Source organism: Cryptomeria japonica, chromosome 6, assembly GCF_030272615.1.
Source record: "Cryptomeria japonica chromosome 6, Sugi_1.0, whole genome shotgun sequence".
Lineage (NCBI taxonomy): Eukaryota > Viridiplantae > Streptophyta > Pinopsida > Cupressales > Cupressaceae > Cryptomeria > Cryptomeria japonica.
Genome location: NC_081410.1, coordinates 99,835,481 through 99,851,240, shown reverse-complemented (window position 1 = coordinate 99,851,240; position 15,760 = coordinate 99,835,481). Strand labels below are relative to the sequence as shown.

The following is a 15,760-nucleotide window of genomic DNA, read 5'->3' as shown; positions in this document are numbered from 1 at the left end:
AAAAGAGGAGACCTAGCAAAGGAACTTCGGATCTGGGAAAAGAAAAGGGCAAGGGAAGGAACTTCGGAACCTCAGGGTTCCGGAGTTCTGGTTCCGAAGTTCTGGGGAAGAGGGAAAAGGCAGCAAGGAAGGAACTTCGGAACCTCGGGGTTCCAGAGTTCCGAAGAAGGCAAGGGAAAGGAACTTCGGAACCTTGGGGTTCCGGATTTCCGGGGAACGGAAGAGGAGGAAGGAAAGGGAGGAACTTTGGAACCTCAGGATTCTGGAGTTCCGGGAAAGGGAAGAAGAGATGGCAAAGGGAAGGAACTTCGGAACCTTGGGGTTCCAGAGTTCTGGGGAACAAGATAGGAGACAAGGAAAGGAAGGACCCTCGAAACCTCGGGGTTCCGGGGAAGTTCGGAAAGAAGACTAAGGAAAGGAACTTCCTCCAGACAAGACAACACTTCACACTTCATAAATCCACTAGTTTTTTCCTTCATCAACTCTGGCAGCCTCGGTCCATGGATCGTATCTCTGATTGATTCTCAGTGATGGACCAAGGGTGTCATAAAGTGACAACAGTTATTACAGTATACAATGTTCATATGCAAAATTCCAGAGACACTAAAAAATCTAGCTACAACTAGACTGAAAGAACAAAATTCACAAAATTAATAGTAGTTTTTAAACAAAATCTATTTCTTGCATGCCATGAGGGGTCCATTGACCCAATAATCTTCAAAATTGAACTTGTCTTGTGCTCTGTCCTTGCGCTCCATCACCGTTTCCTCCTCCTGTTGCACCCGTTTTGTACCAACTTTCCCTTGCATCACCAACACTTCACCCATGTCCTTATGGTGCAGACCCCGCTCCCGAAGATAGTCCTTCAAGGCTTCCCATCCAATATGCGCCTCCGCCTTCCTCTTCTCCACATTGCTAAACAAACTCCATTGTAATAAGGGTTGTAATTGAGACGGTTGCTCACCAATTTTCAGCCTAATGTAGACCAAAACCTGAGTCTTATCAAACAGAAAGGAGATGCAGCCACACAATAAATCTCTTACATGAAAAAAAATTAAAATCAATTCTTATGGAGGCACAATCACCAGAGATACACAGTCAAAAGGAAAAATTACAGAATTAACCAGAATCTCCAAACATATGAAACCGTATTGAAATTGATTACCCTCTCCTCAACAGACAAATCTCACAACAAAAATATATGCTACCCCTCTTTAATCCAACACTGCTGTCCCACATCCTATGGGTTACTTCTCCTTGCTGTCATATATGCTGGTCTCTCTTTAAAAGTATGCGCAGTCCTCCTAAAATAGGCGCTACAGCTGTTTCAAGAGTGAGCCGCCCATGCAAAACACTATCTCCACTCATGGGAATATACCAAACTGGGACAGCCTACAACGTAACCTCTAGCCTGCAGATGAAAACACAAAACAAGACAAAAAATAAAAAAAAGTAACTGCTTCTATTTTTGGGGTGATGTGGATAGCACGTTCACCCGCATGCTCCGGCATCATAGCCAGTCACCCTCTGTGACAAGAAGGCCTTCGCTTGGTCATTCCCATTCCAAAATTGGCCTCAGCTCGTATGTCCAATCTTCCTCAACACATTCCTTGATGACCCATTGGACGTCCTCTTTACTTCCTAGTTCCAGACCCCATGCAACCAGCATTGAAACTATGTGAATATTTGTTTGATACCTATGTTCATATTTCATGAACTCCTTTCCAAATAATATGTCTAAAATTTGCACAAATAGAGGATCATTGAATTTAAAGATACCGTGAAGCCTCTTCTCAGAAATCCGACCCAAAAAGGCCAACTGCTGCTTAGGGGTGACCAAAGAGAAATTCACTTCCATGTTATCTCACTTCACCACCAAACTACTTCTCACCAACCTTCGCTGCCACAACCGCACTTTGCATCAAATGAAGCCTTGATGGCAGTATTAAAAAGTAACCCCCATCCCCATCGCATTAAACATGAACCCTTTCCCATAATGACTGCTGCTTTTGGTGGCGCACGCTCCATCATAACTTAGTGATCGAAATTTCCCAAAAATCATCCCAAAAGAAATCCAATTGAACCTCCATTAATGATACCGCCCATTTTGACAGCCTGTTTGCCACCCTGTTACCATTTCTCAAAACATGGGATATTTTAAAATTTTTACAGGACATCAACATATTTCTAATAATATTGACAAATTTATCTAAGTTCCAAGCTGGGCATTCGCCCTTGATGATTGCATGAACAACAATTTAGGAATCACCTTTTAAATGCAAATTTTCTATCGATAATCTCTTGGCCAACTTTATTGCTAGTAGAGCCGACTGAAACTCAGATTCATTATTTAAGCCAAGGAAGCAATAATTGTTTGGGGAATTAATCGGCAAAACAAAAGTATAAGATTTTTTCAAAAAATTAGGAAAAATCGGATTTACAAAAAAACGTAAAAAATTGTAGAAAAACAATAAAAAAAAACTTTTTTTGGATATTTTAGGGCATTTCCATAGCATAGAGATATTGTAGGCAAATAAAATAGACACTTGAACACATGAATTGCAGGAAATAGATTTTCGTTGTTTATATTCATATCACTGATTACGTTGCACAAAATATACACCATAAATAATATGTAGATGGTAATAGATGTCAAAATGTCAATTACAATATAGTTTGTGGCTTTGAACAAAGTCAACTTGTAAACTAAGTACAAAATTCCAAAATATCAAATGTAGGCAATGACATGCTAGAGGGCAGGAGGCCCTGATGATGAAGCTCCCGGGTGAGAGCCTATCCTAATTCGTTCAACCCGAGGACCAAAGTTGGCTTGCCTCATGATATCAAAATCTTCAATCTCAAGCGGACGATCAGCAACAACAACAACAACAACAACATCATCATCATCATCAGCAACAATCAACTCACACTCTCGATATATCTCATCGAGGTCAATTGGCAAGCCTTCCTCAATAGTTCCTGATTTTGCCCATGTAGAAATTAGTGTTTCCCTTACAAGTGAAAAACATAATGAATAGTGAATACAATTTCAAAAACTGCAACTATATATTAATATTCTCACCTTGAGCTTTCCTTATGTTCAAGTGGAGGTTGTGATGAACAAATACCAAGTCATTCATTCGTCATTGTGATAAGCGGTTGCGTTTCTTGGAATGTACGTGTTCAAAAACACTCCAATTACACTCACAAGCTGATGAGCTGCATGGTTGACTCAAAATGCACACTGCCATCCACCTTAAATTTGGTATTTCGTCTCCAAAAGAAGCCCACCATGCAGCTGAAAAACACATTATATGAGTGATATTGTAAGACTAAGAATATCTTACAATCTTAACAAATTTAATGAGCATGTTGGCAAAATAAAGAGATTGTCAAAAGTTTATAGAGTCTACTTGGTTGAATGGTCTTTCTGCTTTGTATAGCAGCCCTAGAAGAGAGAAAACCCTTAGAATGCTTGTACACTTCCAACACTATCGTAGCCGCATCAAATTTTTCCAAGTTAGGAAACGTTTTTTGCATGCACTTGAAGAAGCCTTGTTTGATCTCAACATCAATTTCCATGAAGTCAGTCTTATAGAATAACAAAGGATTGAGCAAGTATCCCGTAGCATGGAGAGGAGTGTGCATCTGTCCATCCCATCTCCTATCAATTATGTCCCACAATGGCATATACCTATCCCTGTTATTTTTCAGCTTACTCCTTATCACCTCCTTGGCCCTATCCATTGCCTCATACACATCCCATGGGGGGTTTTCCCCATCCACTAGTCTCAAGACTTTTACTAAAGGCTCTGAAAATTCTACAATCTGTTCAATTGATTCCCAAAAGGTGGTAGAATACATATACTCTGCCACTGCTATACCATTTGCTTGAGTTGTGAAGCGAGACTCCATCCACTCAACTGAAACAAACATTCGCCTCAAATTACCTTTTTGTTCACATAATGTTTTTAATGCAAGGAAATATGTTGCAAATCTTGTCACCCCTGATTGAACTAGCTCCTTGCCTCCTGTGAAAGAGCGCATTATAGCCAAAACCCTCGTGTGATTATAAACAAATTTGGTAACCTTGTGAGCCTTCTAAAATGCCACCTTAACCCATTCAATTTTTCCAATGTCCTCTAGGGTTAGAACAAGGAAATGTGCTGCACATGGTGTAAAAAACATGGAAGGGTATTTATCTGTCAGAAGTCTCCCTGCAACAACACAAGCAACAACATTGTCTGTGATAAATTGAACCACATTTTGTGGCCCTACATCCGTAACTACCACATCATACATCTCAAACAATGCATTTGTGGATTTCATCATATTAGATGCATCCACAAATTTCAGAAAAACAGTGCCAATCTCACAAGAGACAAGGAAGTTAATGAAAGTTTGGTTCCTTATATATGTCCAACCATTTGACATGATACTGCAACTAGTTTTAGCCCATTGTAATCGATGTTGTTTAACAACATCTTGAACATCCTCTACTGCATCTTTCGGCATACCAACCCTCAATGACTCATAAGATGGGGCTTGAAACCCAGGTCCTACAGCTGCAATAGCATCTACCATGGGTTGCCAATATGGATTTCTGGAAGCATGGAATGCCATGTGAGAGGAGTACCAAAAATTACCAATTGCCTTCTTTGCTTGTTCAGTGACAAATTTCTTCCATCTTGTACTCTCCAAAGTGGTTTGTGATCCTGTTGTAGTACAAGGTTGGAAGAAAGTATTAATGTTTCCTCCACCTGTGTTTGGTCCACGTGCTATAGAATTAGGTGTTGATCCGCATTCCCTAAAACTCCCATCTTCGCCATCCTCCTCACCCAAATGGTTCGTCCTGGGATCTGCAAAACTAGAACTTAATTCAACCCCAATTCTTGCCTTTTTGGCCTTACTCTCAGCAATCCCGTTAAGAGATTGCTTTGCCTGATATGAGACATCTGCAGGGCATGCTTTGCATATCAAGGTGTTATTTCCTCGTTCTTTGGACAAATGCCATTTGAAACGATAAATTCCACCACTGATCTCTTCTAGACACCAATTGCACTTGACCTTCGTGCTACCAGGAATTGCTGTGCAGTGTGTCCACGCAAAGTCTTTTTGACATGGCATTGTGATCAAGAATTAGTTCTGCAAAAACATTTTAGTTCAGTCTTTTAGTATTTAAATGTTACAGTTGTATGTTCATAAGGGATGCTAACCATTTCAATAGATATGCTTGAGGAATATAGATTTACCATTTCATAAGGGATGCTAACCATTTAAATAGATATGCCCTCTTGATGTTTCACCAATTCATTGATTTAATTAGGTTTTCTAAACATAGTAAGCTTTAGTCCATCTAAAGAAGCTACCGAATCTATATTTCACATGTGAGGTTCTCTGAATCAGAAATTTTGTTTTAATCAACATTATGTCAGATGTGAGATGTTCTAATCAGAAATTATGTTGTAATTGAGATTAAGTTTTTTTCACATGTTGGGTTCTCTAAATCAGAAACTATGTTCCAATCAGCATTATGTCAGATGTGAGATGTTTTAATCAGAAATCTGTGTCAGGTGATACATCACCTGTTATTGTATTGTTTTTTAAAATCTGAAAATTACTTTAGCCTATGGTAGGATTTTGTACATCTTGTTATAATGTGTAATGCAAACACAATTGCTGTTACACATCTTTGTTATATTTTTCCACCTCCCTACAAGCATCATCAATATTAACCAACGCTGCAACATTAAATTTATCTCAGCTACACTTCCAAAAGTCTGTGTCAACATCATCTATGCTCACATAATCCTCGTTGACACTATCACTACATTACCCGTTTAACCTGCTAAGGGTTGTGACAAGTTCTTTGGTTTTCTGTAATCTGCTATAGTAAACTATTCTTATTATAGTAACATAGTAACCTGTATTACTGCTATCATTTATAGTAAACTGTATATAGCAGTAATATAGTAACCTGAATAATCATAGTGAGCATAATACAGTTTACTATCATTTTGTTTGAATAACTATGATAGTAAACTGTATTCTGCTATTAGAAATAGTAGTAATCAGAATACACATAGCAACATTTACTACTAAATGATAGTAAAACTGTATGTTCTAGAATCTAAATGATAGCAGAATACAGTTTAGAATCTATATTCTGAGGGATGTAAATAGAAATACCTATTCTAAACTGTAAATTCGGTAAAACTGTAAATTCCGGTATTTCTATGTTCTAAACTGTAAATAGAAATAGTTTAGAATCTATGTTCTGAGGTATGTTTTAGTTTAGAACATAGAAATACCGGAATAAATGATACATATTTGTATGTTCTAGAATCTAAATTCTGAGGTATTTATAGTTTAGAATCTTTAGAACTGTGGTAAATAGTATAGGAAGAATTGTAAATAGAAATACCTCAGAATTTGAATGAGGTCGCCGGTAATGCCCTCTGTCGTGCTACCAAAAAAAAACCTTCTATTTGCTTCCCTTCGACTTCAACTTTGTCTCTTAACCCTTAGCCACGAGCTCAGTGAGTAAGCTTGAAAGCAGACGGCTATTTATCGAATTTTGGGGACATTCTAGGGTTTTTTGCGGTTTTTTTTTTTTGCGGGATTTCGCGCAGCAATTAATCTCTTTTTTTGGGCGATTAAAACAGAAAAAATCGTTGAAACTCGGCTTCCAATTTTCTAGGGGAATTAATCGGGAGCAGCGCCGATTGCTGATTAATCGGGATTTTTCCCCAACTATTGCTTCTATGATTTGAGCCATCCATTAGCCTTTTTGCCCCTATGGCAAGAATATTGCCATTCCAATCTTGTGTCACAAATCCTGCACCTAAGGGCCCTGGATTCCCTTTCGAAGCTCCATCAAAGTTGACTTTGATCCAGTCCATATCCAGCTTCATCCATTCATCACCTGATTTCTTCTTTGATTCCAGATCAACTTGGATAGGCCCAATAATAGGCAGAATTGAGAATACTTTGTTGACATATAAGTGAATTGCTAAATTCTGTGCCAACATAAAAGATTCAATCCTTAACTAGAGAAACCATTTACTGTCTAACAAAGCGTGTAAAGTTCTGAAGGAGGTATTGTATTTGTATCAGAACACCCATATATATAATTTCTCAACTTGGCCATCTATCAGTGCATCAATTCAAAGCAGAATAATTCTAAATACTTTGTTCTCTATTAGATTCCTTCTCTTTTAGATACCTTATCTATCCATTTAAGCACATTCTCCAAGAATTATCCTCGTTTTGAACAATGACAATGGCTAATCTATATAGTGAAGTACTTAGGTCCACATGGCTCTAATAATTTTTGGATTTGCTTCTTTACTTTAGTACATTCCAAAAGAGATGGCGTAGACAATTCAATATGTTTTTAAGGTGTTTTGTTAACTGCAGCTATTATTGATAACATTCAGGCTAGGAGTGGATATCAGAATTGTCAATGCATAGACAAGCGTGCTTTCTTAACTCACCAGGGGTATGCAGACAAAGATAGCATGGATATTGCAACTCTGTACTAATGTTACTGTACAATGTAGTTGTTATTCAAGTTTTTATATGATCTTTGCCGGGTGGAGGAATTGGAATTATTTTTCTACATCATTTTTTTGGTACTAACTTCAAATTGAATAAAAAAGGAACCATATATGGATGATAAATGCTTTAAAAAACGAAGTGATTTTTTAATAAAATGCAAAGCCATCTTCTGTTGGAAGCCTAACTGATATTTTTTATTAAATTAAAGCCATCTTATATCGGAATAAATTGTAGGGTTGAATATCAGCTTTGAAGAAAAAATACTGGATCAAAATTTCCTAGAACCAACTTAGTGGGAAACGCCTTACATTGCACGAAAATGTTTTGAAAATTCTATTGACATGTGAACTAGGTACTAAGAGTGAGGTGTCAAGGAGACTCCAAGTCACTGACACTCAATCCATCTAACCAGTTAAAAAAGATAATTACTACTAATTAGTTTACTAGGATATTATTAGAAGTAATCCCAATTACCACAAATTAAAAGAAAACTTCTTAACTAGATCACTAGGATTTTTAGGATATTATTACAAATATTAAAAGAAAACTTAGATCTATATTCTAACCAAGTGAAACTTAACATGAAAAGGTTGTGTAATTACTATACACCAACATTCTATGCATAGTTGCAAATTCTGTGATTACTCTCTAAGTTGCCAAGTACTCTCTGCAAACTTCTAAAAGTTTAACTTGCAAGTTCTTATAGGCACAAGAAAAACGTTGGTAAAAATGCCTACGCAGGTAAAATGCTGGTTAAAACCAATATTCACACTTTTTTTTTTGCTAGAAAACTATGCATTTTCTCTTTTGAGATGTCAATTTAACACATTTTGTAATTGAATTTTGTAAAAAAAAAAAATGTTTTTTAAAAATTTTAATTTTATTGTTGAGTATTGAGTTGAAAATGTTGGACTTTCCCGACTACTCTCTGAGTCCGAGTCTGCAAACTTGATTCTATGAACCCATCACCAAATTTATTTATTCCTTCACTTAAAATATAGAGCACCCATATGAAGATTTAGGTATACTTGATTTTATATTCTTATCTGGAATGGTATTCGTTGTAAACATATGTTTAGATGACATTACAGAGTATCGCCCTTACCTTGAAGACTGACTGACTGTATCAAATCAGAGGAGACATCTAAGACATGCACAGCTGATTGTAGCAATTATACATCAAATTTAATATACAAGTGAAGATGTTCAAACTGCATGGAAAAACCTTCTGCCATTTATTTTTTGGCTGATAATATCAAATGATTAGGAAGTGCTAGATATACCATAGAATAGGGCCGCTGAAAATGTGAAAACAAATTTAAATACACAGAAAATGTTTTATGGTTATATCTCTGATAAATGTAACAGCAATAGTGGAAAGATACTGTGCTGACTGGCTTGATTCGTTACGTGTCTACTCAGTTCCTGGGAGTGATTGCAATCTGCTCAAATTGTGCTCTTCTGGTGTGTTTACATCATGAAGATGGAAAATGGGAAAAAGGACCTGGATTGGTAACCATTGTCCTAATTGAGCACGCATTACTCTTGATGAAGTTTGGGTTTAGCTGCTTGGTGCCCGAGGTTAGTTTACATGATTTCATTTTCCACTGTAATTTGAGACATACAGTAGAAATTATCGACTTACTCTAATTTGTTTGTCACTGTGAATGACTGGAAGGAGCCTGCATGGGTGAGAGCAACTCGCATGAGACGTGCACAAGATCGGGATATGTGCTCTGCACAACTCCTGCAGAACATTTTTGAGCTTGACAAGAAGAAAGATTGTTAGTTTTCTGTCGAATAATATTTGAGATTTCATTAAATTTATGTTTCTGCATGTAGAATCTTCCCTAGTAAATAAATGTATTCTGTAACTGCTGTTTCTGATGGTCTCTTTATTCTTTCTTTCCAACATTTTTTTTGATGGAGATTGATCTTCATCATTTGGAATGTACACCGCAAGGATATTAGAGCTTTTAGGCCGGGTATTTGAGCCTACTTATGTAAAACTGGAACATTTTGCTAGTGTTTGATTGTTCTGAAATTTTGGCTTTGAAATTTGTTGAGATTTGGTTAGGGTGTTCTCATTTGTTCCAATTTTGTTAAAAACTAATTTCAAGGTTATCTGGAGATTTTTAGAATTATTGAACTCGTTGTACTTTATTGGCTGTGATAATTTTGTTAATTATACAATGTCAATATTTTACTATTGACTATTCATCATATTTTAATTTTTAATTAATTAACAAACACGGTCAATGGTACAGTCTGGGTGCTGCATAGACAATTCGGAGATTAGCTGCTTTATAGATAAGAAATGTAATTTTTTAAAATTTAAAATAATTACAATTATGATTATATTTATTTAAAAAAATATGCCATTCCATGTAGGAAGAACATGATGGTAGAATTCACAACAATTTATTTTAGAAATGAGAGGAATGCCATGTCATAAAAGGCCATTGGGTCAAATATGCAATCTCTCTTAAGCACACACTTTTTCTCGTTTGAGAGAATGTTCGTTTAATCCAAGTTGACTCAAGGAAGGAAATCCAATGATCTTGTTGGCGACGTGAGCAGTCGGCCCCAAATCTCCAAGGCTTGGTAATCTCCCAAGTGTGAGGGGTGTCAAATTTGAGAAGATTACTTTTTTTCAAGTTGTCAGTTAAGGACCAATGCTTAAAGTGGGTGGGACCTTTTTCACTCACTTTTGGCTCTACAAGATTGGGGGGTTTTCCTAAGATGTTGGGTTTATGATTACAAATTAAGCACTCCCTTATTGCAAAACCCAATGTATAGTGTCACAATACACTTACATGTCAGTCATGTAAGGATAAACACCTAATTAATATATAGTTCTTGGAACAAGTGGCAGATTGATGATATCATCCAGTTGGGCAACATAGTTTTTGAATCCATTCAAAATGTGCAATAACTAAAATCAAGATACCACAAAAGACTATGCCTTTTGAAATGTATAGATTAGCTAGTTTCTACACACATTTAAAAAAAAGAATTAAATAGTTGTAGAATATTGAGTGAGTGTACTTAGTAATCCATGAGTGCACCCATATATTCTTTTTATTTTGCTGAAAAGATACCTTACAAAGATGTTGCAAGGATTTTAGAATCATTAGGTTGAGCAACTAAATAACAAGCATTCAAAAACATATACTATACACAAGAAGATAATCAACTAAGATTGATTCTACCTTTAATCATTCACTCTATGAAGGTTACAAGTGTTTATTATAAATTTGGGATGAACCTAAATAATTACAATACCAAAATAGGAAATTGAAATCTTAAGGATTTCTATGAATATTACTTTTCTTTTCCTCCTTCCTTCCTTTTTGACCAATAGAAAGAATATATCCTCAACACTACTTAGAGATCTTGAGGAAAGAACCATGGTCATTTGTAGTTGTACATGCTTTCCATATTTGCTTGCATCATCTTCACATGGTTATACACTTGAAGCCATGCCCTTTACATCATCAACCATATGTTTTTGTATACCAATCATGTATTAGAGGGGCCCAAAGGTACACAACGGCCTTTAAGAATCCTCAAGTGTCAAATCATATTCATTTCAAGGCCATTAATGGTGTCTCAGGTCATGTAGGAAGTTAGGTAGGGGTTTTTGTTCAAACAACAAAATTCGCATCCAAAAGGGGAAGAAGGGAAAAAATGACTTGAAGGTTCAACGAGCATGACAATATGAGAAAATTTGAAACCAACATTGAACTTGTCAAGGATGGCATGCTAGGCATGACAGGTTAACAAGCATGATGGTACGAGAAACCTCAAAATCTCAAAATTTGCAAAGTGGAACTTTGGGAAGAAAAGTTGGCAGTTAGGGAAAGGATGCATCAATGATCAAGCCCATAATCTTGGATTTCAAGGAAAAAGATCTTGGAGGGGAAAATCAGATTTGTTGAGGATGTCATGCTAGGCATGATAGGTTAAACATGTATGACAATATGATAAACTTTGAAACCCAAAAATTTGCAAAGTGGAACTTTGAGAAAAAGTCGGTAGTTAAGGAAATGATGTATGGATGACGAAGCCTAGGATCTTGGATTTCAAGGGAAAGGAGTTTAGAGAGAAAATTGGACTTGATAGAGATGGCATGCCAAACATGTCATTTCAGATAATTATGGCAATAAGATAAATCTCAAATCCTCAAAAATTCGAAATTTGTAAAGTGGAATTTTGGTAAGAAAAGTTGACGGTTGAGGAAAGGATGCATGGATGACCAAACCCAACATTTTGGATTTCAAGGAAAATGACTTGGAGGGGAAAATTAGATTTTTCAAGGATGGCATGCTAGGCATGACAACTTAGATAGGTATGATGGTATGAGAAACCCTAAAACCTTGAAATTTGCAAAGTGGAACTTTGTAAAGAAAAAGTTGGCAAATGAGGAAAGGATACATGGATGGCCAAACCCAAGATATTGAATTTCAAGGAAAATGAGCTTGGAGGGGGAAATCAAACTTGTCGGGTGTTAAATGTTAGGCATGACAAGTTAGATAGGTATATAGTATGAGAAACTTTGACATTTCAAAATTTGCAAAGTAGAACTTGAGGAAGAAAAATTGCCAGTAGAGGAAAGGATGCATGGAAGACAAAACCTAGAATCTTGGAGTTCAAGGAAAATGATCTTAGAGGGGAAAATCAAACTTGTTGGGGGTGACATGCCATACATGATAGGTTAGATAGGTATGATGATATAAGAAACTCCAAAATCTCAAAATTTGCAAAGTCATCCAAAGGAAAGCCAAATTACAAGGCATAGACCACAAAAGTACCCTATAACAAATTTTACAAAGGATATATAAGAAAAACACTTTGAATGAATAACCTTACACATTTACACAACATAGGGGACCCAACCAAAGACTTCTCAGATCGGTTATCAATAATGGGTGGATAGGGTCAAGTACACCACTTATAGAGCACAATAAAGAAAAAATTACACACACAAAGTTGAGGTGCGGACATTGAATCTATTTGGAGATGTGTGTGTCTTGTAGGCATGATGAGATTAAAGACTTTAGGAACAAATCAAAACTAGGGGAAAATAGAGCGAGACTTGTGATGTGTGAAAAATAATCCTAGACTAACTAGTAAATTAATCTATATTAACATTCTCTCCACAACACATTTGAACATGAATTAACCAAAGGTATTTATGCTTGGATTTGTCCTAAAAGGAGTGCCAAGTTGCCTGGATCCTATTCCTTTTGTTGTAAAGAGGGAAAAGTGATTGATGTATTGTCTAATTAAACCTAGTGATGCTCTGCAAAAATGATTAGAAAATCTATTTGATGGCAACACACACAAGAGCACAAAAAACAAACGTTAGTGTTAGCAACAAAAGATTATCCTAAACAGGCATATCAAGAGAGATATTAAGCATGAAATAGAAATCATACAAACATAGAATAGATAAACTATACTCCTCCAAATGCTAATCAAGATGCTCATAGTTGCTCCTCCCTTGTTCCTCTCCTCTCCAAGTTCCACATGAGTGTAGCTCTCAATTTTTAGCACTAGCCGTGGATGCCATATGGAGATTCAAGATGGTTGGATGTGATAAAAAAATGCTATGCAAGTGTAGATGGTGATGCTATGGAAAAGCTCTATGCTAATACCAGTATAGCAACAATACTCTAATGCTTCCTTCTTTGCTTGAGGAGAAGGGTTCTATTTATAGAAGAAATGGGGAAATGAAGGGTTAAGATTGAACAATCTTAACAAGGGTTAGGATTGAAAGATATTCAATCCATGTGAGACTTTCAATCCAATCCCATGTTGACAAGTGTCACCATGAGGAGGCTTGAGAGGAGAGATAAGGATTATTACATGATTGAGGGGACATGATGGTTACCTTGGGGGGTTGGGTTAGGGTTAGGTTAATAGATATTCCTTTTATCCAAGGGATAAATGAATGTGCAAGGGTTAAATGGCTACCTTAGTCAAAGAAATAAATGCTTTGAAGAGACCCATGAGTCAAAAGGATGGTTAAGTTAGAGGAAAGTCTCTAATCGAAGGTAAAAGGTGAGTTAACCATAAATGGTTATGTAAGAGCCTTTAATAGTTTGGAAGACTTTAGAGGTTAACCATTTGAAGACATAAAGCCTTAAATGCCTTTTAAAGACTTTGAGGGCTTTGAGAAGTGACTCCAAGTTGCTTAGGAATGTGACAATATTTAGGGGATGAATTAGGCTAATTAGAAAGAGTTAGAAGAATCTAGAAGGGGGTTATGATTGCAAGTGGATTTTGTAGGAGAATACAAGTGGGGGGAATTTTGGGATTTTCAATTAAAATAAAATCACTTATTTCAATTAAATGGTGTAATTTGCATTTCAAATAAATATTAATTTATTTAAATGAGTCAAAGGAAGATAAAGCATTAAATGCTTGAAGACTTTAAGGGAAACCTTTAAAGGCTTAAGAAGACTCTAGAAGGAAGCCATTAAGTTTGAAGACTTTAAGGGAAACCATTAAAGTCTTAAGAAGACTTTAAGGGAAGCAATTAAAGGTTTCAAGACTTTAAGGGAAGCAATTAAAGGTTTCAAGTGCGTGAGGATAAATAGGATTTTAAATAAACAATTTATTTAAAATAGTTGTGCAACTTGCATTTGTAGGAAAATGCAAGTGGGTGGAGGATAAAGGTGATTTAAATTGTGAGAGATGAGATTTTGGGGGTTTTAAATAAATATTAATTTATTTAAATGTGCGAGAAGATTTAATTAAACAAATATGATTTATTTATTTAATTAATGGTCTGAATTTGGTTAAGTGAATTAAATCAAATAAATTGAATAATTTATTTAATTAATAGGAGAAGAGAGTTAAGATGAATTAATTAAATATTCATTTAATTAAGTGGACAGATTTATGTGACTACATTTGCCCCTCTTTGAGACGGTGCGGTTTTATTGCGTCGTTTCAAAGAAAGAAAAATATGTGTGAAGAAATATGCCCCAGAAATGTTAATTTAGTGGGTGGTATGCCCCCTCGAGAGATGGGCCAAAAAATTTCGAAAAATCGGGCGATCTTTCAAAAAAGAGAAAGAAGTGGAGGGGAGGTAGAATAAAAGAAATTAGCAATAACGGTGAAAGAATGGAAGAAAACAAAGTGAATATGGAGAAATGGCAAGCCAATGAGTACTCGTATGTAATGCAGGATATACGGTGCAAATGTGGTGTTGTGCTTTTGATTGATACTCTACAATTGATCAAAATTGGTTGGACAATCTGGTGCAATCGGTTTAATTGCCCCGGTCGAGTCAAAGCATGACAATTGATGTCAGTTGTTCGCTTGGACATGATAAAGTCTGAGTAAGTGAATTAAAGTGACCTGATGGTGACTTAGACAATTGATGTAATTGCCCGATGAAGTCAAGGTATTTGAAGCAAAATACTCGTTGAGACTTAGACAATTGATGTAATTGTCCGTTATGATTGTGTTTGATTGGTTAATCAATTGATAGTTTGTGCGTGTGATGGATGGTTGTGGTGAATCATAGAAGCCCCGTTGAAACTAGATCATTATGATAAATGCCTGTTGTAGTCTAGGTTTTCCATAATCGATTACCTATTGAGACCCGAAGATACTTGATCAGAGTATCTGTTGATAGTCTAGGTGTGTGTGAGTCGATGTGCCTATGTAGATAGAGTAATTGGCTTGATTGGGTTGATGGGAGATGATGTAGGGTATGTGATGTTGATTACCAAGATGGGGAGGGTGAGGGTGAGGGTGAGGGTGGGGTTTGATGTTAGATAGAAGAAATGGAGGACCTATGATGCATTCCTATGGAAGAAGAGGAAAATAGAGTATCCATTGTCATTACTATGTATGAATGATATGCAACTATTTATGAATGTATGGATGGATGGAATGCAACGAAATGCAATATATACAGATGAGATGGAATGACGATCCATAGTGCTTTATTTTTCATCATTGAGCTTTTGAATTGTTGTAAGAAAAATAAAAGCAACTTGACATAATGATTCAAGATGACCTGAGTATTCCTTTCATGGATTTTGATATAGCAAGTTAACACAAGCAACTTGATATAATGGATCAAGTTGACCTAAGTATTGCTTTCAGAACAGACAAGGATTATCTCCTTTCATGCATGACTTGAAACGTCCTCCTTGATCTTTTGCCGATCATATCCTGA

At 36.2% G+C, this 15,760-nt stretch overlaps 1 protein-coding gene across 4 annotated transcripts in view; it reads left to right on the top strand.

The window, feature by feature from the left end:
* Nucleotides 1-9,709, top strand: part of LOC131039742 (anoctamin-like protein Os01g0706700) — a 98,661-nt gene extending 88,952 nt beyond the window's left edge. For 3 of the 4 annotated variants that reach the window (XM_057972579.2, XM_057972581.2, XM_057972580.2), the window contains 2 exons: nucleotides 8,983-9,141; nucleotides 9,239-9,709. In XM_057972579.2, the coding sequence (XP_057828562.2) occupies nucleotides 8,983-9,141; nucleotides 9,239-9,349 (270 nt within the window). In that variant the 3' untranslated portion in view covers nucleotides 9,350-9,709. Of the gene's footprint in view, nucleotides 1-8,982; nucleotides 9,142-9,238 lie in introns of those variants that run through there. The other variant, XR_009104718.2, reaches the window with a different exon arrangement.
* Nucleotides 9,710-15,760: the final 6,051 nt, after the last annotated feature.